Consider the following 21,283-nt stretch of genomic DNA (forward strand, 5'->3'; position numbering starts at 1 on the left):
ATAAATGTTGTCTGCCTATAGTTTGGCCATGACTTGTGCCTTCTGCCCGCGTTCATATTTGTCTACCAGTTGTCTCCTTAATACCTTCCCCGTGGGCGATTTTGGAATCTGATGGTCTGCATGAACACATGAACGCTTTTGAAATAAAAACGGCAACGTACCATATCGACCACTTCGATGCCTCCGCGGAGCCATTTATATTTACTCAACGATTCGCGCACCCACGCGTCGAGCTTTGCTATTGTTGCAGCAGCTCCCAATCTGCGACCCTCAGCAGACAACACGACCCACGCCCGGGGTATCCGTTCGTCAATAGTGCGTCCACCGCTCACACCCGCGACTGATGCGTCAATAATAAGTTTATCTGGGTGCACCAGCAGCGTGTTTTCGATCTCCACAGGAGAGACCTGAAATCCTGAGACCTTGAGTGTATCCTATGACCATTTCGGGTGGGTAAATGAGAGCGGTTGATTTCCTCAGTAGCTCGTACCTTTGCTCTATCCTCGAAGCTGCGCCGCAATCAGAAGGGTTTTCATCAGTGTTTCAAGACACTCACAATAAAACGCCGTCTTCATCAATTCGTATCCTATCACCAGTGCGAAGCCATCCATCGACGAATGTTTCCTTCGTTGCTTTTGGATTATTACTGTATCCAAGCGCAACACATCCCGATCGAACGTGTAGCTCTCCCGGTTCGTTCACTCCGGCGAGGGTTCCGTCCTCACGCATGACTTTAACCTCAATCCCAGGAAGCAAGACGCCCGTGGAGCCTGGCTTGTTTTTCGCCCGCCCGTCAAGCAGGCCGGGAACGGGTTTGTTAGCAATAGATATTGTCTGAAAAGTCAGGAGCCAAATGTCATTACCACAGAAAGTGATTAATTAGGCAACAGAACTCACGCTTTCAGACATCCCATACCCTATCAGAGATTAGCAAAGTGTAAAGCCAAAATAAAATTTGCAGCCCACCTTCACCTATCCGCTCGAGGTTCGGAAAACGAGAAAGCAGTGCTTCTGAAAGCGACGTAGGCAAATAGGCAGCTCCGCAATTCACAACTTGGACGGTGCTCAAGTCAGCGGCCTTGAACTCAGGGCGATGTACGAGTTGATGGACCAAGGAAGGAACAAGGTATAAGGTGGTAGCGCGATACCTGAAACGAATGAGCTATCATGTAGATGTGCGTTGAGGAATTTACTCACTTCGGAATGGCATTGAGGAAGGCTTTGGCATCCCATTTCGGGAGCAAGACGACGGTGAGTGGCGAAAAGAACACCCGAAAACACGATATGTGCAAGCCATACGTATGATGTATCGGGAGAACGTTAAATAGAACCTGCATGCCATTGGGGCCATTCCATACAGGTGGCTAGCTCGCCCAATAAGCATATTTCCCAATAAGAGGAAATGGAGAAATTACTTTCTGGAATTTGTTCACTTCTTCTGTTACAACCTTGACCTGAAGCAATGAATTCGTTAGGTTCCCATGAGATATCATGACCGCTGTTGAACGGAGAAGTGATCAGGGTCGATTTTCAAATATAAAAACCAATGCAGCACGCATACCTTTGGGAAGGCCACTTGTTCCGCTTGAGAAAACCAGGTATGCCAAAGTGTCTCGCGCGGCATGCTTGACAGGCACGCGGGGTATCCGATTGCGTCGAGTGCGGTTGACAAGGTCGTCATAGCTCAAGCGACCTTCAATGTCACCTTCCAGCACGTAAATCCGATCATCTGGCAGACCCGAGGTCAAAGCGAGGGGTAGTAACGAGGGGCTGACGAAGATCCGGGTCGCCCGCGACAGTGACACAGCATGTTTGAATTCGAAAGGAGTCGAATACCCAGAAATCATCGCGAAAGGCACTGTAATTGCCATCAGAGAGTGCAATAATGCAATGTAGTCCTGAGTCTGCGCATATAGATTGATAATACATTGGTAACGGAGAAAGAGGCATACCAGGCAGTTTTCACTTAAGATCCCGACGATCTCACCATTTCCGAGAGAGATACCAAGGCCACCTTGGTCGACGTCAGCTCCGAGAGCGGTAGCCCCATCGCGTACACGCTCAACGAATTGACGGAAAGACCACCGTTTACCAGTGGTTGCATTCACGTACAACGTGTAATCTGGCCAGGATTTCTGCTCTGGTCGGTTAAAGAGCAAGTGATGAACATTGGTCTCTGGCACAACAGGGAGGTCGGGGAACATGGACTTGTGGTACATCCTGCCAAGTCGTTTTGGGGATGGGGTGAGGTTAATAATTAGTGCATCTCATGAAAGTTTCTGCTGCTTTTTATCCGAAGCAACTCAACTGAAGTTTTGAGGTATTCGGGATGGCTATTGATATAGCCGGAGTCGTGGGGCCTGGGAAATGGGTGGAAGTTTTTACGATTTGCTCGAACTGCTAAGTGTCGACTTACCTCTCGGCAAGAGTCTGGATCTAACGGAAGCGCTTATCTTCCGCGGCCCATGATGCCATCTTCTTGGATGTTTTGGCATCCAGAAGCATCCATCCATATATACTAGCACGTCCCAATTTTGCGGGTGGCCTGAAGTACCGATCAGCGAATTAATCCACATGTCAGTTCACGCCGTGGTCACTTGGTGAGTAAGAACCGGGTACAGAATTTTTTTTAGAAATCATAACCGGTCAGAGGCTCGTCCTTAAGCTTCCATAACTCCTTGTAGGGGTCATTCAAAACACCTTTTACGCTTGTGCACCCGTTACTTGGGAAGTCCGGTCTCTTTCCATGGCAATAATACTCCCTTGAATCTTGATACTCCCTCTTATTCCCTGATAAGGCCCCCGCAAATCATTCAGTTGGTATTCACTCAGCTTTTCCGCCACTGAAGTCACAATGCGCCACCGGGTCGCATTACAGAGTAGATCTTCCACGGAGTTGTCGGTCCTCTTATCTGCCACGGTAGCTCCTGGAGATCGACCATGACACGGATTGCTGAGCCTGCGCTGTCCATGTTTGAACTTTCACGGTTGAAGAGAGTGCCTGATACCAACCGTTTGGCGTGATGGCATCCCAGTGCTACGTCAGTTGTGTGAGCGGTGCATGGCATCAGAAATCATCATCAGAACTCGAGGTTCTATCGGTGTGTCACTTTTCTCTGCATATCGATTGGCTGTGATCATCAAATTCAAATCTTTTCGATGTGTCCCGGTTAGGCTGTCTTCTTAAATGTCGTGATTGATGCTTGATATCATTACGAAGGGAGAAAAGTTTGACTGCTGGCACTGCCTGCTTAGCCGTTTTGATGCCGCCCGTGCCTCATCCGGACCCGTCCTCATCCTCAGGTTGGTCAATCACTGTGTTCTTCACTTCCGATAGAATGTGTCCGCTTATCGATGCTCATGTCGTGAATAGACCTATACACATGTCTGCGACTGAACGCCGCCGGACCCGGACGCCGAAGATAACACCTGAGCAAGGAGCATAAAAACTTTCGGAACATTAGGACGTTCCAATCTCGATGTCCATCTGGATCCGGTTGCACCATTCAGGAGAAGCTGCTAGTCCACGCTGGAACTGGCTTTTAGTCGGTTATAGGATGAACCGGTTCTTGTCATACATATTACGGCCCCAAGACTACCAAGTTGGACCCACGCCCGATAATGTTTACGACAATATATCCCCCCTTGCTACTATTCGAGAGGTATAGGGGATCCCGAGATATCTCGGTTCTTTCTGCGGATCAAACGATGCCAAAACTTGGTCGAACGCTGTTTAGGTATTCGAATCAATTCATGGATGTAACGAGTTGCTCACGGACACGCCAGTCATTGATATTTGTACGAAATCTGCTCCGTCTACACGGACATCTTTCGAGGTCAACGACCAAAAGACCTGCCATTAACTCATCCTACAATCAGATTACTACAGACTGCTACTTGTCCGGGACGTGATACCGGAAAGGCTCGTACTATGTCGTATAAGGAATCGACAAACGACAAGGCACCATGGTTTTCTGGAAGGGTGGCTTTCCATTTCCTCTTATATGAATGCACTATCGATATAAGGCTCCCGGAAGCTCCTACCAAGTTCCATCCGTCCAACCTGAAAACGGCCCCAGAAATGCAATTCCGTCATGATGTCAAAAATCACATGGTGTGACCTACTATGACTCGGACTTCCAACCAATATGACGTGTGATGCTCAGCCCTCAGTAAGTGCTCAGTGTTGACGCTGACGACGGCGACGGAGGCAATGTCATATATGGCATCTCGATTAAATGTAACAAGTTTACTGGAATAGATCAGCCACTATCATTTCTTCGTCTCTTGTGGCCCCTCGCTGGAATCTTGCTGGTAAGCAGCAGTTTTTAAAACAACACATTTGAGAGACAGTCGGGAGTGTTGCCCAGCGAGCACTTGTTCCAACAGTCAGGGTGAAATAACTGCAGAGTTATCGTGACTGCGCGAATGGATTGCTATTGAGGTGGTAATGAGTTGCTCGAATGTCTTGGAACACGCGAGTGCAGTGGAAGGTTCCGAGTCGACTGGTGCCACCCGAGTCATTATCAGTTGTACCCGGAATTACTGCATTCACGAATGATAACAAATGAGCAGTGACGATACAGGGATACTATATCTGCACGTTTTTGCTGGTAATGTAAGGAGGTCCTGTTACGTAAATGATTAATCGGCGTTAATCAACACTGAGGCCGCAGGGGTTTGAGAGGGGCGTGCATTGGAGTTGGGAGTCGGACAGGTCAGAAGAAGGTTCACGGAGTACCTGCAAGTTGGGTGCACCACTTGACGAGTGTCCTATGACATGTAATAGCCGGATTATCAGGCCTGCGCATCAAGTAAATATATCTCGTTTTGGCGGTGCCGGTGAGCTTCCAACTATCCGACGGCATTACGTAACCGAACACGGAGTCATTCCTGCCAAAAATTCGAATCAGAGACGGGCCACTCACTCTTCGATCTATATGTAATGGCTTTGCCATTCGTTCGCCAACCTCCTCGGTTCCAGACAATATTCATGGCCAACGACTCAAAGTCGGTAGATACTTCCTTGCGGGAAGGACTCGTGCCGGAGTTGATGGGCTGACTGTTGTGCCGATGTCGTATAAATTGAATTCTAGATTCAGAGTCTCGACCAGTGTTAGCCCATTTCAAGCTTCGCCTCGATTCATGATCCACGAAGAGGTCTAGTGTCCGTGACGATAGGGAACACAATTATCGACTCATGAATAGGACCATGTCATGCTCCGTCTTGGGTCCGCATTGCCCAATCCAAATTACCATACGTGAGGGTGCAGCACTGCCAGCCTCGGGGACTAGCACCGCAGCCCGAATCCTCGCCCGACAGCAACACGTCAAGCTCAACGATCCTTAGTCTGAGTATTTAATCATTTTGGCTGGACGTTGCCTTGTCACTGGGTGAATACAACGCGCCCATGAAACTAGCACTGAGGCGAGTGTTGCCTTGCATAGACATTTCTTTTCTGGCGCTAGATCTGATTGCTTTTCACCGTGGTTACATTCATCAGTTTCAGAATTGTAAAAAGGTATATTACTAGACTGGCCCACCTGCAACGTCTAGACTTCCGAGTCATATTGAAGTATACTTTTAGTAGCCAGTGACCTTGTTCATTATTCATTATTAGGTTGCCTACTGTTATCGTTATATTCTTGTTCACTAGTAACTAGGTTGCGCTCCTACTTAGGGTCAAACATAATAGAGTACCTGCGGATATAATAATAGTGTCAGGCACCATATGGCAACAACGTTTCACCATCGTTGACAAGAACTCTGTGAACAGACAACACACGCCCGCCTCGTTGGCAGAAGTCAGCTCAGCTGTAGTCCCTTTCAGCTTCTTCTCTGTACTATCTCAACCTGTAACAACGTTTCCTCAAGATGCCGCCCAGTTTGAAACAAAGACTTGCTGCTCTTTCGCTTGCTGCATCTTCTCCAACTTCTCCTCTTGGATCTGACTCAGGTCCTCATTCTATCAGTCGAAGAAAAGTATTCCATCCACAGTGGAGGCGAACCCCGGGTGCTACGGGATGTGAACCGGGAGCAAGGGATAAAGTACAAGAGGTCATGGGCAAAGTTATTTTCCAGGCCGGTGTTGATTTTGAGTGAGTGCAGTACATGGTTATCAGCCACTGTCAAGCTATTCATAGCACCTTTCCTCCCTAGGACTAGGCCTATGTAAGTTCTCCTGGGCCTTGGTGACGGATACTAGCACGCTCTAATTGTCGGCTAATTCGGACTATAGGGTCATTATTAGTGCATCGGCATTACCAGATCCACAAGAGGTCTCCTATGATCTGCTTTTGCAGTACGTGTCTGTGCAAATCGCAACCAGTTATCATCCTCATCCCGTATCAGGCGAATTCTGTCATACCTTGATCTCTTTGGTTCGTCCACCTTCAGTGCTATAACTATCTACCGGTCTCATTAGACTCACCTCGTTATCTCCAGTTGAATCCGATTACACCGTAGTATTCTTTGCAGCAGGCAATCGCTACGCTCCTCACTGGAACTGGGTTTGGAAGGCATATCGAAGCCTGAGTAGGAAGTACCGCAAGAACTTGAAACGCCTGGTCAGTGATACTTCACTTACTCACGATGCAAGCAACTGAATGTTCAGCGCAGCTCATTGTACACTCTTCTCTCTTCTCAAAAAGTAGGTGAAATTATGCATTCGGTCGCGCAGTCCTTTTACCTGCTTTCCGCAGTGCTTTTCTCCTTGGCAGGTGCTGTCGTCAGGTCTTACAGGTTTCGCTGTCATGGTTTTCAATTGCGCTGAACATTTCCGCAGCCCCAAGTTCTTTCGCAAAATAGCCTACGTCGACACTCTGTCGGATCTTGCTACCCAGGTTCCACTGACTCAAATTGACATTCCACCTGCGGTGTACAAGTAAGTACACTTTAACCTGTTCAACACTTCTGATAACACATATATAGAGAGAATCTGAAACAAGAGAGGCATATTGTATTACCGAGTCCCATTTCCTCTAGCGTCTTTGGTGTGCCCTTAGAAGAACTCATGGGTCACGACGGCGAAAAGGGTAGCATTCCGCGGGTTCTGAAAGATGCCATCCAAGACCTTTTGAACTCTGGTGAGTATCGAGGATGACTGTTATTTTACTTAAACTCATCAAACATATATAGGGCTAAACGAGGAAGGGATTTTCAGGCGCTCGCCGAGTTCCGTATTACTCAAACAGGTTCAAGAAGCATACGACAGAGGTATTTTTCTACGTCGACACTGAATCGCATATTGTGACACTTCACCAGGCCAAGTTGTTTCCCTCCAAAGCTTTAATGACCCCCATCTCGCAGCTGTGCTATTGAAGAAGTATCTCCGCGACCTTCCCAGCTCCCCATTCCCAGATTCTCTGTATCCTGATATACGTCGATGTCCAACACCATCGAATGACTCAAACAGCATCCTTGCTATGGCATATATTCGCGACACACTCCTGCCACAGCTGATGCCATGCATGTACATCTTACTGAGTAACATATTTTGTGAGCTATGCATTTCTTTGGTATGTCAGAAGACCTGTGCCTAACGCTGATTCAGACGTGCTGCACGAAGTATCTCTACGATCAAATATAAATCGCATGGACGCACACAATCTTGCTATTGTCATTTGTCCCAACCTAGTCAAAAGCTCGGACCCGATGCAAGATGTACTCCTATGTTCTATACCAAGCGGACCATCGATGACCAGTACATTCGCAACGGCCACACAGGCGGCATCAACATCCTCCACTGAGACTTCAAATAGCGATACTACCTTGGGGTCTATCGTCAAGCTCTGCATCCAGCGCTATTATGAAATATTTGACGAAGTCCATGATCGCGCGGAGGCAGTGCCCCCGTCCATTCGAAGGTCACCTTCTCCTCCATCATTGGAGGGTCCATCAGGCTCACAGCTCAAGCAGGCCCGGCCATTGAGTTTACGGAGCGATGACGAAGACATTGATGATGCGATGTTGGTCATGCCGATTGGGCCCAGTGGGTCGGGAACTGCTTCCACGAACGAGACTCTCTCCAGCGCATGGAGCGGTGGCGGTGCAGATGCAGAACCAAATGCAAATGTCTTCCCATACCAAACCAGGCGACGAAAGTTTCTTGCACGTGGGGCCGGAAATGGAGGCGGGGGCAATGAAAACGGCGTAAGCTCTCTTAGTGACGAGAGTCACAATGGTGCAGGGCACTCCCATCGAAGTCCAACGCGTTCGACAATCAGCATAGAGCGTGTGGGGAGTGTGTTGGGTTCTGGGAAAGGTTCGATATCCATTGGTCGTGGGGCACTTCGCAAGGCTAGTGGATCGGGGGTGGAAGCAATGGGAATCACTGCTGGCGGGTTTTTCACTCCACCGAGCACTGCTACTGCACCCACACCAAGTAAGCGTCGAGCATGGGTATAATGACCAATGCTTGATACAGGTTTTTTTTATTAGAGTTTCGTTATACATCACCATCCGCTGTCTATTCACCGGCTGCCTAAGCTTGAAGATTATGTGTTCGAATATATATCTCATGCTCATATCATATATTTACAATGTCCATGTATACTATGTACGACAGTCTTGTAAATTCGATGCTGTACCGACGATTTGGGTTTCAGATATCAGTTTGTCCTTGCGAAGGAACATCAGTCTATTGGTGTTTGACTGAATATTATGACTTGTTCGGCGTTCAGCAAATACTTGAGACGAAGATATAACATCGCCGGAGCCGGCTGCCACAATGACCGCTCAACATAATTTAGACTTCATAATGTCACTACTAGTAGTACTATACTGCAGGAGCCTCCACAAGCATCAAGGCAGGGCTAATGCAATAACCAATTGTAACCTACGATAACAGATAACTACGATAACATGTGACCGGTGACCTCTGTCACGACGGTTATACTTTTACCACTTATCTTACGTAAACTAAATTTCAAAACCGGTAACTTCCGCTGTTGTCATAATCGGGATTCCAATCTTCTTTGCTATCATTTCTCTTTTTTCCCTTTCATGATGTGTACCCTCTACTACGCCCAGGTCTTCCGCTCGTGTTCCATGATCAGCCTCGAGTCGGAAGCACGAGGGAGTGGCAAGTAAGCCCTCTTATCGGCTTCCTCTGTGAATCCGTATTTCGCAGCGAGGCAGAGATCCAGATAGGCAAATAGCCTCCCGGCAATACTTTGCCGTTTCACTCATTGTGCAGGACTATGTCAAAGCGCCAAAGCGATATTTCACGATACTTGACCCCATGTCGATGGCTATCACAAACTTGACAGACACAGAACCTTGACCAATTGTTACTATGACAATGATACCAGGGCCAAGTGGCTTTGTATCGTGCATACGAGGACTACGCTTCGATACATCGGGCGTGGTCTATCGGTGCATCCGTGCGTTTACGTGCGGCATTGCCCTCCTTGACTCGCCAAACTAGAAAGCATTTGACAAACGCATACCGTGCACTCATTTTTGACCAGATTCGTGCCTACTCGCACTGAAACGCGCATCCCACGCAGTCATACCGTTGGCCAGATCAGTGCTTACTCGCATAGAAAACGCACATACCGTGCAGTCATTGTTGACCAGACCAGTGCTTCCCGCACAGAAACGCATATACCACGCAGTCATATTGTTGACCAGTCCACGATAGCCGCGTTGAATTGCGCATACCACGCAATCATACCATGAAACCACGCAGACATACACGATGCGTTGCTCACGGGGCAAGTCATGGACAAAGCATACGAGGACGACCTTGGAATCTATCGGTGCTTCCGTGCTTGGCGCGGCATGACTCAAGTCTCCCTGGGCTTTTGAATATTACCAGGACATGGCCCTAACTGGAACATGAACCTATGACATATAATTCACAGACCCGTTGCCATATCAACCTCTGTCATGATGTCAGGCTGCAGCTGCACCCTATCGATCCAGCGAGGCTAGCTTCGAGTCGGACTCACTACACCTCGAGTTATTTCGGGTTTATGTGGGCCTCTGTGTGTACGCACGCAGCGAAGTGGAAGCCCGTTGAAAATATATCCTGCCGAATTTGGTTTCGGTGGCGGAATTTGTGAAAAATTCGTCCTTCCGCTGGGAAGAGTGTCATTACCGTTCCACGGAACTGGTTGTCCAAAATCTACACGTGTCTGTTGAAGCTCTTCATGGCTATTCATAGTCGTAAGTTGCTATGGATCTATACCGTATCTTGACGCTCACGATAGGATTTCACAGGGGCTTGCTGCCTTGACTTTATATGACGGTTATTTCCGTCGATGCGGGGCAGATCCCATGGTTTATGCCAGGGTCTGTTATCTTCAACTGGAGCCCTCGGGCCTGTTGAGGATTACCGCATAATTTTTTGCTCCTTCCCTTCTTCGTGAAGGGTCCTTGTTTGGACTACGTTCCGTGTATGTGGATAGAAGCTATATCATGTTGTACCCTGTATCCTTTTAGTCATTTATGTACGACACTCGCCCTAGTGATGCGGCGTGTCGGTCCCTCACTCTGCCTTGATCTTCCGTTTATGATTATACATGATATCTTATGGCGCTTGACTTGTTATGATACAGACACTCAACACCCGCACAAAGGGATATGTATGTATACACCTTTGCTGAGATGTGATGAATTAAAATTAGTGCGATTTCCGGGTGTTTGCGCACGGCACCGTAACGTACGAGCTCCCTGGCCTCGACAGCGGGCTCAACTACTTGCCGAATTCCTTCGACCTTTCCCTGGTTCTTTTTGTGCGACATAAATTTATGATAAATGCGTGCGCGTGTTACATCATAGTTGAACGGATTAAGCACCATCCTATCTTGTTGAAGCTAGTACAGGTACGTACTAGAAGCGTGCAAAAGCGCCCCCGTGTTTCAGATCTTAATGAACCTTACAATCATATCAAACTATCTGGCAAGTGACCTGCAGTGCCACATACATGTAATAGACCATATACCTTGTTTACCTGAATCTTGCGACTTGCTGTTGTATCCATCTCGTCCGCTTCCTGAATGTTGAATTTTTGAAGTGTCTCATCATCAGATAAAGAAGATATCCAACACTGCGGATGTCAAATATACCTCGTGATCGTCTGTTGGGCAGTCTGTTTACACGATTTGGTTGTTTTATGTACACGCAGAGATAGTCCGAAAACAAAAGAATTTGCAGGCACCTTCAGGCGCCAATCCAGTCTCTCCATGCTGAAAACATCATCAATCCAAATGCTTGTGCCTCTGTACTCAGCAGTCCTGTTTGATTCCAATATGGAAAGGGATCTGGTAAAGGATCCACTATGGGCTGCAAGGTACCGAGGTTCGTGATATTGCATATAACAGTGTCTCGTATTTTCGCAGCCACATGCGTGTAGTGCTTGCCGAATTGCTGAGGGAAGATATATGCAACCCGATACGCTACAGAGGCTAGGGCAATGGTGGAGGCTGCATCAGGAAAAGACGGACCCCCGATGATATAGTTCGGGACCAGATTGTCTGATGTCTGTCGAGAAAATGATGTTAGTCACGAAGGGGTCAGGAAGGTTCGTCCCTACCAAGGCAGCAAACTCGCCGTCCAGAATTTCCTTGATCCATGAGGTAAGACAAGCGATCTGAGAAGCCATATCTGAAGAGTGCTCAGTCTTTTGAATCGTCACAGCAACGCGTAGCATGCCAAGCGCTGCCCATGCATTACCTGCGTAAGTTTCGCGCGATTGTAAGTTGCTTATTGCGCTCATGCGAAATTCGAACCACGGGAGTACTCACCAGTTCCCCAAATACCTTCATCTATCCACGTTTTATTATCGTCGGAGTAAATATGTCCCCAGAGTTTTCCAGTGGGACCGTCTAGAATAAGAGCATCACGGTACAACCGACATTGATCGTATGCAATCTGAAGGAGAGTTGCATTGTTGGTAACTGCCCCAAAGTATGCAATAAAGGGGAACCCCATGTAGACGCCATCAGCCCTATTTGGTCACGTTGAGTATTTTAAAACATATCCTAGATAGCAAATGTCGAACCAATATTGACGTGAGTCAACACGATGGGAAATAGCTCCAGTAGAGGTACGAGGAGCTACGTTGAGTAACTAGCAGACGCCTGTCAGTTCGAGGAGCTGGAAGTAACTGCAGAACACACAAAATTCAGTTGGGCGTTAGCCGCGTCCAGCCAATAGTTGTACCGAGATGGGTCAGTCAAACTGCCTGTTTCGGTAGTTGAAAAATTGAAAATTCCGGCACAACAAAGTGGTATTCACCCAGAAGAACCGCAGAGCCAGCGGAGGCGCCATCTAACGCAGCGGCATCGAGTGCATCACCGATTTCTTGGCTGAGGCGACCGTCGGGACTTTGCCGTACAGCAGCGCTATAAGCAAGCTGCAGAGTTGAAAGGGGGAAATTTCCATCGGAAACAAATGGGGAAGATCCAAAGACAGAGTACTCTGGGTTATTGAATTCGAGTATGGCTCCCGCCGCGGTTCCTTGTTCCCAACTAAACCTGAGCACGATGCGACTGATTTGAGTTATCATACGGTGGCTTACCTAGTCCTGATAGAAGCCAGCATAGCGGATCGAATGTTGCCTGCTACCCATAGCTTGCTCTGGTACAGTAATGCATCTGAAGGATGAGCTGCACATGCACCAAGGCACAGGAGGGACCGTGCACAAGTCAACGGGCTTATCGCCTTATTTCATGGTGCACGGCGTTGAGCCGATCTTCCCTTTTGACCTTGCAGAAGCTATGTTCTTAGCACCGATGCCAGCGCGCGCACCATTTACCACCGCAGAACTTATTGCGTGGCACGCACGGCAGTTACAGAAGCGTATAGAGGATCTCAGTGCTATCAGGGACAAGGTAATGAAAGCGTGTTACACGTCTATCCGCAATTTCGAGAAGCGCTTTTGCGCGACGATCCACGATTACAACCATGCGCCCGGTACCTTAGTACTGGTGCGCAATTTGAAGGTTGAATACAAGTTAAGCAAGAAGACGAAGTTACGATACTTGGGACCTATGATTGTAGTGCGCTGCACAAAAGGAGGCTCATATCTGCTGGCCAAGTTGGACGGCGCTATCTCTAAATTACGCTACACAGTGTTCTGCGTCATCCCTTATCATCCGTGCAGCGATGAGCGCATTATGGTGACAAGCGTCACTGGTAAAGACGATGAGACTCTTGATCATTTAGCTGACGAGGATATTGAAGAACCCGATGAAGACAAACCAGAGCGCATGCCCGACGCGTAGCACGCGACCACTTCCTACATATCGCCGACACCCTTAACCGCACACTCCCGCTTTCCGCATCGCTCACAAAAACAAAAACAATATATAACAACAAAACAATCACAAAAACATACCGTCAATTTCCATTTCCTCTGTTTTACCCTGGGTTTTGGCTGGCGACCTCAGTTTCTTTTTATCATGTCTCATAACACGCGCATTGCATTGAACATACATCCAACAGACTCTATTCTATAACCGCCGATCAGGTGATAATAAACCGTCAAAGTACATACTGAAGATACGTTACCTAGAAGCGCGCGCATGACTACCCCATAGACCTTCCATTTCTAATGCGCGCAGCCACACCACGCCCCTTTTTACTCATAGACTATACACTGACACCATCTAATATCAGCGACACACAGGGACATGCGAAGGAATAGATGCGAAAGGACGCCCGAAGAAGACAAGACAAGCACGCAGCTTGCGCGACCGCCGTATTTTCTCATAACTCTATATCTCTTACATGCACTCACTCGCGTATTCCTCTTACTCAATCAGGCCAGCGAATCGAATCGGACAATGGAATTGGACACAGACATGGACGGGACGCAAAGCACTATCATATTAGGCGTGCCAGGCGCCGGAGAAATCAGAGACTCTATAGTACAAAGTGCTCTTTGGCGCTAGCAGGCGATTCTAAATCTAAAGTATTCTAAAGGGACTGTCTACTCCTCTAGGACTTCGCAAAGCTCCTTCTCCCAAGTTCCCCAATTGCGCGCCAAAAGGTACAGCCAGTTGCTCATGTGGAGTAACTCGGACTCTTGAGTCTGGGAGTGTTGTCACATCTCGGTCAGAGCGACCTGATACTTGTTGTTCCGAGTGCGGAGCTCGGCGTTCTCAGCGTGGAGTCGAGCGGACTCAGCGCATGCCTCGTCCAACTCGGTATTGGTGTCCAAGCGAGGACATTTCACCACAGGTTCAGCACCAGAGGCAAGCGGTCGCTTTGGCCACTGGGTGACAATGGCCTCCTTTGAGGTACCAGCAATAGGTTCATCGGCCGTAGCCTCACCCACAATTTCCACCTCAGATTCACCGGTTTCCGGCGCAGTTGTTTGCGCGGAGGGAGGCGCTGTAGAGACTCGTGCCTCTCAATGCGGAATATACGGCCCTATTACCCACATAATTCCCTACATGTTCCAGCTCTTATCCGAAGGATCAGTCATACGCGCTCTCACGCGCGCGCCCTACGTACACGCCTCGTTCGCACGCCTTACACGCACTCACGCCTTTCGCGCGCGCTCGTGCACCTCCCCTTAGGCCTTCGTACCCTTGTCTGTCCGTCCGTCCTATGTCCTCACTGATTTACTGGTGCGTTATTCTTATCCCTTTCACTGAATTGACGTACCTTCGGTCCGATCTCTGCGCTTACATACAGAAAGTCTATCATAGGCTTTAGAATATATTTAGAGTTGATATGGTTACTCGGTTCAGTACCACGCTCAGAAGCGCGCCGCATAGTGTAATCTCCCTTCTTAAATAGAGGGAAAGTTCCTTTTAACTTACTTCCTTCCCTTCTCCCTTATCTGAGTATACTGCAAATTGTATAGTGCACCTTAGTACTTGAAATCCGATTATACTTCACTATTCTACCATCGCTCGCGCATCTGCTATACTTGAACACTCTCCCCCATCGCTCAAAAGCACGCTTCCGCATACACGCGCGTTATCTTCTCACGCCTTCGCGCACCTGTTACCGCCCGTCTAGTTGGCGAAGACTCCCTCCATTACATTAAAGAGGAACTTCTCTCAGTAGCTGTCCTTTGGGTCAAGTCGTATTCTCGTATCCTGGTCTTACTGTAGAACCCCCGTTAGCTTTAGCGTTTCACCTATAGTCAAGATTCCTCACCTTCAACTGGAGCCCACCGCGAGGGGAACAGTCAGCAAGATCTAGTTCTGCACATCTTCGCGTCTAGTGCCATTTAGCACATATAGGTCAATCTCTTTGCATTTTCACAAGCTAACCATTTTAGTCGCGCTTTCTTGCGCTTCAATGCCTTATAGAATGCCCATCCGTGGCACAATGAACGCGCCCAAGTTTGATGGCACTACAGACAATCTCGCCGAGTTCATTGACGCATATGAGCAGCTCGCTGATGAAGCAGGACTCCAAGGGCTCGACCGCATCAAAGGTATTATTCGCTACCTTGAACGCGATGATTGAGAACTATGGGGAGGCATGCCTGAAGTGGCAGTAAGCGATTACGCCGCCTTCTTAGACGAGGTGAAGGTAATGTATCCAGGATGGGATGGCAAGAGACACTACGCACTCATGGACTTATGCGCCATTGCACGAGAATACACTAACAAACCAATGCCCTCTTGCACTGAACTAAGCAATTACTTGCACACATTCAGGAAGGTTATGCAGCCACTTATGGATGAAGACCATATTGGAAAGGCCGAACGCGACCGCTTGTTCATGGAAGGAATCCCTAGAGACGCTCAGGCGCAAATTCGCTTGCGCCTTATGATCAAGTTCCCCGACCACTATCCACACGACCCATATCCGTTCATGGACGTCTTTGCAGCTGCACAGTTCCTATTACCTGCGCGCGCTTTTCCGCACCAAGCGCGCCAGTTAACGCGCCTGTGGTAGTGCCAATTGCGAACTTAGTCACAGCGACCACACCAGTGCAAGCCATGGTAACTAAGCACAAAGATCAATACTACGCGAGCCGCGCAACACAGGATACGTCCACTAGCGCTAGTGTGACAGCCGGACTCTTCTATCGCGCATCCTCAGATGTTGTACTTGACAAAAGGCCACCAGTTCCTATTCTTGCGCCTCCTGCGCGCGCTTTTCCCACGCCTTCGTGCGATTCATGCTCACCTGAGCCATCAACTGTACCAGCACACAAAGCTATACCAGACTGCATCGCTTTAGATCACGAACTCAAGCGCGCACCCGTGAAGCGCAACCAGAAGTGCACTGCAGGCGCCTCTTTGCCCCCATCATCATCTCTTTCTTCACCTGTTTTGCACACTGACAATTCTCATTTGCTGCCCATGTCAGCATCAATCGCATCGCCAGTAGTCAGGGATGACTCTAAACATCTATTGCACATTAATGCACCGCTCAAATCACGCTCGCCTATCGCTATCGCATCGCCTACGGTCAGGGATGACTCTAAATATCTATTGCACAATAACGCGCCCATTGTGGAAGTTATTATGCCATCGCTTGAAACACACTCGCCTATCGCTATTGCATCGCTTAAGGAAGAAATCTTGCCAATCGCGCCTTCACTGTCACCGCTATCGCCGTTCACATCGCCAGAGGTCAGGGATGACCCTAAACATCTATTGCACCTTAGCGCGCCTATAGAGGAGCCTTCTACCGCATCAGAGGCTCAAGTCGCACCTCGCATCAACCAGACTTTGCCTCTGGTAATTCCATCTGTCACTAACGATCACGCGCACATCGCGCTTTTTGCTTCTAGTGACTATCCCTTGCCAGTAAAGCATCCGTGCATCACACTGCCCAACCACCAAGCAGAGCATGTCTCAGGCGACCCTATGGTGACTCAGGTGCACCATATTGCGCCTGAGAACGCACAACGCGCGCACCTAGAGGCATTGTATAGTTTCCCTCATCTCATTTCGCATTTTTTGTCCCTTTCATGTTTAAAGCTCTTAAGGAGCTATATGAGAATTCCAAACACTTTAATTTCATCTTCGCACCACCCCTTGTTCACGCGCCATGATTGTGCGCATCGCGCGGTAATTCCCGCGCCTCGCGCACTCATAATTTTAGCAGAGTCTTCACACTATCGCACTTCTATTGTTTCTCCCCTTTTAAATCACATTTCTGTCATTCAACACAAAATATATTCCAATCAGCCATCCAGGCGCGACTTAGGCGCACGCCTGACACATACATATGCGCCTAATTTCCCCATCATCACCTTTAACTTCACACTTTCCACATTTATTCGCATTCTTCACATTCTTGCTTACCATGTCAAATTTGTTCCTGCACACCCTGACGTGCACTATTCTCTTTCACCTATGCGCCTATTGCGCCTTGATAAACCACCCTTGCAGCCCATTCGCACAACATTTGCGCCTAATTTCAAACTATATGTCTCTCGCTAACACATTTGCAGAGAAATGGCCGTTCCTCGCATGTTCAGCCAATATAATCAAATTCATGCAAAATTGCCCCAAGGCGTGCACATCGCGCGCATCCTATCAGCTTGTAGAGCACCTCTACACCCCTTGCAGCGCCTTCCATTGGCGCGCCTTCAACCTGCAGCGCGTTGTGCAGGAATTCATTCTGCCAGTTACTAGCCCGCCTCGGAGTCGCAATCAAAAAGGCTTGATGAAGAGGAACCAAGCACCCCAAGCGCGCCAGCCTTGCGCCTTCTGACCCTCGCCTATGCCACATACACCACGTGCTTCGAGCGCTTCAGCTGTGCACCAAAGAAAAACACATACCATTGCTGTTTCATAGGATACTGTTTGTTTCACCCTGGGTTTCATCCAGTGCTCTTTCATTTTTATTTTCTCTCATTATAACACCGTCCAAAGGACTAATAATACACTCATATATATATGCATATAGGGATCGCCTAGAAGAATATAGAAGAAAAACAACAAAACAACCTTAGATTGTGCCCGCCTAGCTCAATAGGATATTATGTTCTCTTCGCACGCATGATGCAGCACCATGCTCTTTTTACCTTAGAACGCGCACATATGCGCACAATCTTCCCGCACCTATACGCCTCACATGCGCGCGCGCTTCCCGCGCCTTGCTCATAGGAAGGTGTAGATGTCGACAGCCGCACGAAGAAGACAAGTCAGATAGGACATCCGCAAAGTTTACTGTTTTCTCTTCATATTTTGCATATAGTTTTACTCATGCTGTTCAAACCTTTAGCACCTAATATTTAGCGCACCTAGCAGGACTTGGTTTGGACGTGGATTGGATCGCTTTTGGACCGCGCCACTTCGCATCATGCTCACGCACACATATTGGACTCAGAGATCATTGTGCAACAGCCCCTTGCATCCCCACAGAATGCAGCGCATGCGACACTCACACATGTTCTCGCGCCTTATGCGCGCGCACTCTCCCACGCTTCACGCCATACGTGCACGCCTCGCCCATGCTTCGCACACCACAGCCATATCACTCTTGCATCATCGCCTCACACCCATGGTGCATTATTCACACCAGAGTCACCCTTGCAATTCGCCATGCTATGCTGCATTCCCACACCTCAAGCACATATGCGTGTGCACTTTCCCGCACCTTTGTGCATACCATGTGATACATTCCTACACGTGCGCATTCGTTGCCCAACAACCCAAGCATCGTACTCACATACTATCACTCGAGATCCTCACCACACACGCGCTGAGTGGGGACACTCAGAATTTAAGTCCCTGGGAGATGTAGAGACTCGTGCCTCTCATTGTGCAATATTGCAGTTTTCACTAGGGAGTACATGGCATGAACTTGTAGCATCACTCTGTATGCTATCCACAGCTATTCCTACATGAGGCGCAGCTTTCCCGCGCAATGCGCAACTCGCGCGCGTACCTTTCCCGCGCTTCACGATGTATATGCGCGCGCGCTTTCCCACGCTTGAGTGCCCTATAGTGCCAGCCATCCAGAAGCATCCATCCACTGTCCACCAAGTTCCCAAGTGCGTATATTTCCATTTCTCACATTTGCATATCATTCCATCTTTATTTTTATCATGGACCCTTACTTACATATATCCTTACATACCTTACTCGGTAGCGCTTCGGCTCCGCATGACAGCGCTTAGGCACCATACTTAAGCGCCAGCAGTAGATACACTTACTGACTTACTCACTTACTCACCCACCAGAAACGAACCACAATGATACCCATTTACTACCCAGCAGAGCATAGTTGAAATCTATTTCTTGGCACCTCGCATATAACATCTCTCAGCTTGCATCTCTCACCTCTTGTCTAGTGTCTAATCATTACTTAAGCAACTCACTCTTACTCTCTCTTGTTTCCATATACATGCGCGCACGTTCCGGCGCTTCGCACATTCTCGTGCCTTGCGCGCACCTGCGCTTTCCTGTGCTTCGCATTTGCCAACCAGTAGCGCCTTCGGCGCCTACTACTAGATCCTTGCTGCACTCGCTTCCCCTTTAGGGTCGAACGCACTTGTCGTCTCAAGTATAGCAGACTAGGCAACGCGCGACCTTACAACATTTATAGATACAGTCAGGAGCATTGTTCGTGCCTCGCTGTATCGTTGAACCTTCAGCGCCTTGCGCTTCGGCACAGCCGGCGCGCGTCTCTTGTTCTTAGCGGCAACTAAATCAAGCATTAGTAACACGAAAAGGAAGTGAAAAGTACGAACTCACCAAACGAACAACCCTTGCACACTTTAACGCAGCCCTTGCACCTTCCGCTTGGCTGCACAACGACGCACTTAGTGCCGGACACGGCACAACGCTCGCACCTCTCAGCAGGACGGCTGACAGAGGTAGCGGTCATACGCCCACCCAAATGCTAGAAAAGAAAAACATGTCAGCCAAACTGAAAAACCAAAGAAGGAAAGAAAATACTCACCGGACATCCCATATCGGTAAGCACGGGTTCCGTCGCCTTTTCACCCAACTTCTCTGTCGCCTTCTCGGCCGTCTTCTCGGTAGCGACAACCTCCTTTGCCTTCCCCTTCTCAACACGTGCCGGGTGCGCAGTCACGGCAGACTCCTCCGCCTTCTCCTTCCACATCTTCACGGCCCTCGTTAGCGTCCGTGCGGCAATCTTACCCTCAGCTAACGTAACCGCGTCCACATCGTTCAGCAACAAGTGCATCTCTGCTGCACGTGCACGGTCGAAGACAGAGGTCATATCAGACTACAAGCAAAACATTAGCAAAAAGTAAGCACTTAGCATGAACAGCGCCACTCACCATCGCGGTATTCCAATCGCGGAGCCAGCATTCCTGCTCCTCCAAGAGTTCAGGCTTGGAGGGAGGAGATGTGTCTACGCAGACATGCATAGTGTTGAGAACCGCCGCCCAAGCACGGTCGATCCGATCTGCGTCGGATTCTTCAGGCTCCTTCAGAGCCATGTCGTCGAGAGTGGCGTCATTTGTAGACACGTCGCCACCAACTTGCGGGCGCTCCTCAGGTTTGGGGGAGGGAGAGGGAGATGCAGTCAACATAGCAGGGTTGAAGATAACAGAGGACATGATAGTGGATGGAAGCAGAGATAATTGCGAAGCTGCGATGAGGTATTGAATTGAAGAAGAGAAGCGCGACGCATGGCCGGCTTTTATGTCGGAAATGAACCACATTATGTCAGCACAATTCCACCCGCTCACCACACTTCATGCGACCACAGTGGATCTGCTCCACATCTGATTTGGCACGTCTCGCCCACGATCACGTGACTTTTCTCGTCGAAAATTCGCTTAGTCCATCCACCCCTATGTACACTGACTGGGGACAGTCAGAAGCTAAGTTCCTATGAGATGTAGAGACTAACATCTCTGTGGCCTCATAGAGGTCTAATTCTCCAATGTCCTAATCACCTCCCAAACACAGCGCGACCCGTATCTCATTTCAGCGCACTTGGCACTTTGTCGGCTGCTCGCACGCACAGGCACTTAGGTCGTGCATCGGCGCATGTATCCTCGGTTCCGTCACTCGTCCTCCGTCCATCCATTCCATATCCATTCAGTTCGTCGGTGCATATTCCTATCTTATTCTCATGTATTCTGACATATCTCCGGTGCTTGCGCATAATATTCTGTATGTTTCGTCACGAACCCTTATTACATATCATCACCTACTCGCTTCGCTTTCCGGCTCGCTTTAGCGCTTGACAGCGCTTAACGCTACTTAGAATGTATATATACCTTGCCTCTATGTAGAATGACTATCTTCTTCTTCCCGCAAAAAAATGTTGGACTCTAAGTCTAAAATCTCCGTTGTATCCGCCGACTGACATGAGCGCCAGTTCTCATATTCTTATACACAAACATTGTCTTACTTGTCTCCCGAC

General features: G+C 48.6%; 4 protein-coding genes across 4 annotated transcripts; 1 reads left to right on the plus strand and 3 right to left on the minus strand.

The window, feature by feature from the left end:
- Nucleotides 1-15: 15 nt before the first annotated feature.
- F5147DRAFT_659200 (uncharacterized protein) lies at nt 16-2,219 on the minus strand (the record flags this gene model as incomplete). Its single annotated transcript, XM_041434559.1, has 10 exons — nt 16-108; nt 162-434; nt 491-509; nt 557-834; nt 898-917; nt 967-1,148; nt 1,198-1,364; nt 1,416-1,498; nt 1,562-1,904; nt 1,953-2,219. The coding sequence occupies 10 exons, from the start codon at nt 2,217-2,219 to the stop codon at nt 16-18; spliced, it is 1,725 nt and encodes a 574-aa protein (XP_041284940.1).
- A 3,514-nt stretch (nt 2,220-5,733) lies between these two features.
- On the plus strand, nt 5,734-8,595 carry F5147DRAFT_728935 (uncharacterized protein). The gene is made up of 12 exons (XM_041439347.1): nt 5,734-6,099; nt 6,161-6,172; nt 6,240-6,302; nt 6,353-6,381; nt 6,446-6,567; nt 6,620-6,650; nt 6,703-6,733; nt 6,786-6,884; nt 6,932-7,086; nt 7,139-7,216; nt 7,265-7,498; nt 7,554-8,595. The coding sequence occupies exons 1-12, from the start codon at nt 5,876-5,878 to the stop codon at nt 8,405-8,407; spliced, it is 1,932 nt and encodes a 643-aa protein (XP_041284941.1). The 5' UTR covers nt 5,734-5,875; the 3' UTR covers nt 8,408-8,595.
- A 2,572-nt stretch (nt 8,596-11,167) lies between these two features.
- F5147DRAFT_748606 (uncharacterized protein) lies at nt 11,168-12,550 on the minus strand (the record flags this gene model as incomplete). The annotated part of the gene is made up of 7 exons (XM_041440088.1): nt 11,168-11,488; nt 11,541-11,680; nt 11,752-11,954; nt 12,009-12,076; nt 12,127-12,191; nt 12,245-12,483; nt 12,528-12,550. 7 exons carry the CDS (start codon nt 12,548-12,550, stop codon nt 11,168-11,170), a joined length of 1,059 nt encoding a protein of 352 aa, XP_041284942.1.
- Nucleotides 12,551-19,451: 6,901 nt separating this feature from the next.
- On the minus strand, nt 19,452-20,468 carry F5147DRAFT_659203 (uncharacterized protein; the record flags this gene model as incomplete). Its single annotated transcript, XM_041434560.1, has 4 exons — nt 19,452-19,582; nt 19,633-19,780; nt 19,841-20,131; nt 20,187-20,468. The coding sequence occupies 4 exons, from the start codon at nt 20,466-20,468 to the stop codon at nt 19,452-19,454; spliced, it is 852 nt and encodes a 283-aa protein (XP_041284943.1).
- Nucleotides 20,469-21,283: the final 815 nt, after the last annotated feature.

The sequence above is a fragment of the Suillus discolor genome (genome assembly GCF_016758755.1).
Source record: "Suillus discolor strain FC423 chromosome Unknown F5147scaffold_144, whole genome shotgun sequence".
NCBI classification, from domain to species: domain Eukaryota; kingdom Fungi; phylum Basidiomycota; class Agaricomycetes; order Boletales; family Suillaceae; genus Suillus; species Suillus discolor.

Bases quoted from the DNA above. Each gene is read 5' to 3' on its own strand.
- F5147DRAFT_728935 (XM_041439347.1), top strand. From the start codon at position 5,876: ATGCCGCCCAGTTTGAAACAAAGACTTGCTGCTCTTTCGCTTGCTGCA. The intron at 6,303-6,352 runs GTACGTGTCTGT...ATCCCGTATCAG, and splicing joins TCCTATGATCTGCTTTTGCA to GCGAATTCTGTCATACCTTG. The intron at 6,734-6,785 runs GTCTTACAGGTT...ACATTTCCGCAG, and splicing joins TTGGCAGGTGCTGTCGTCAG to CCCCAAGTTCTTTCGCAAAA.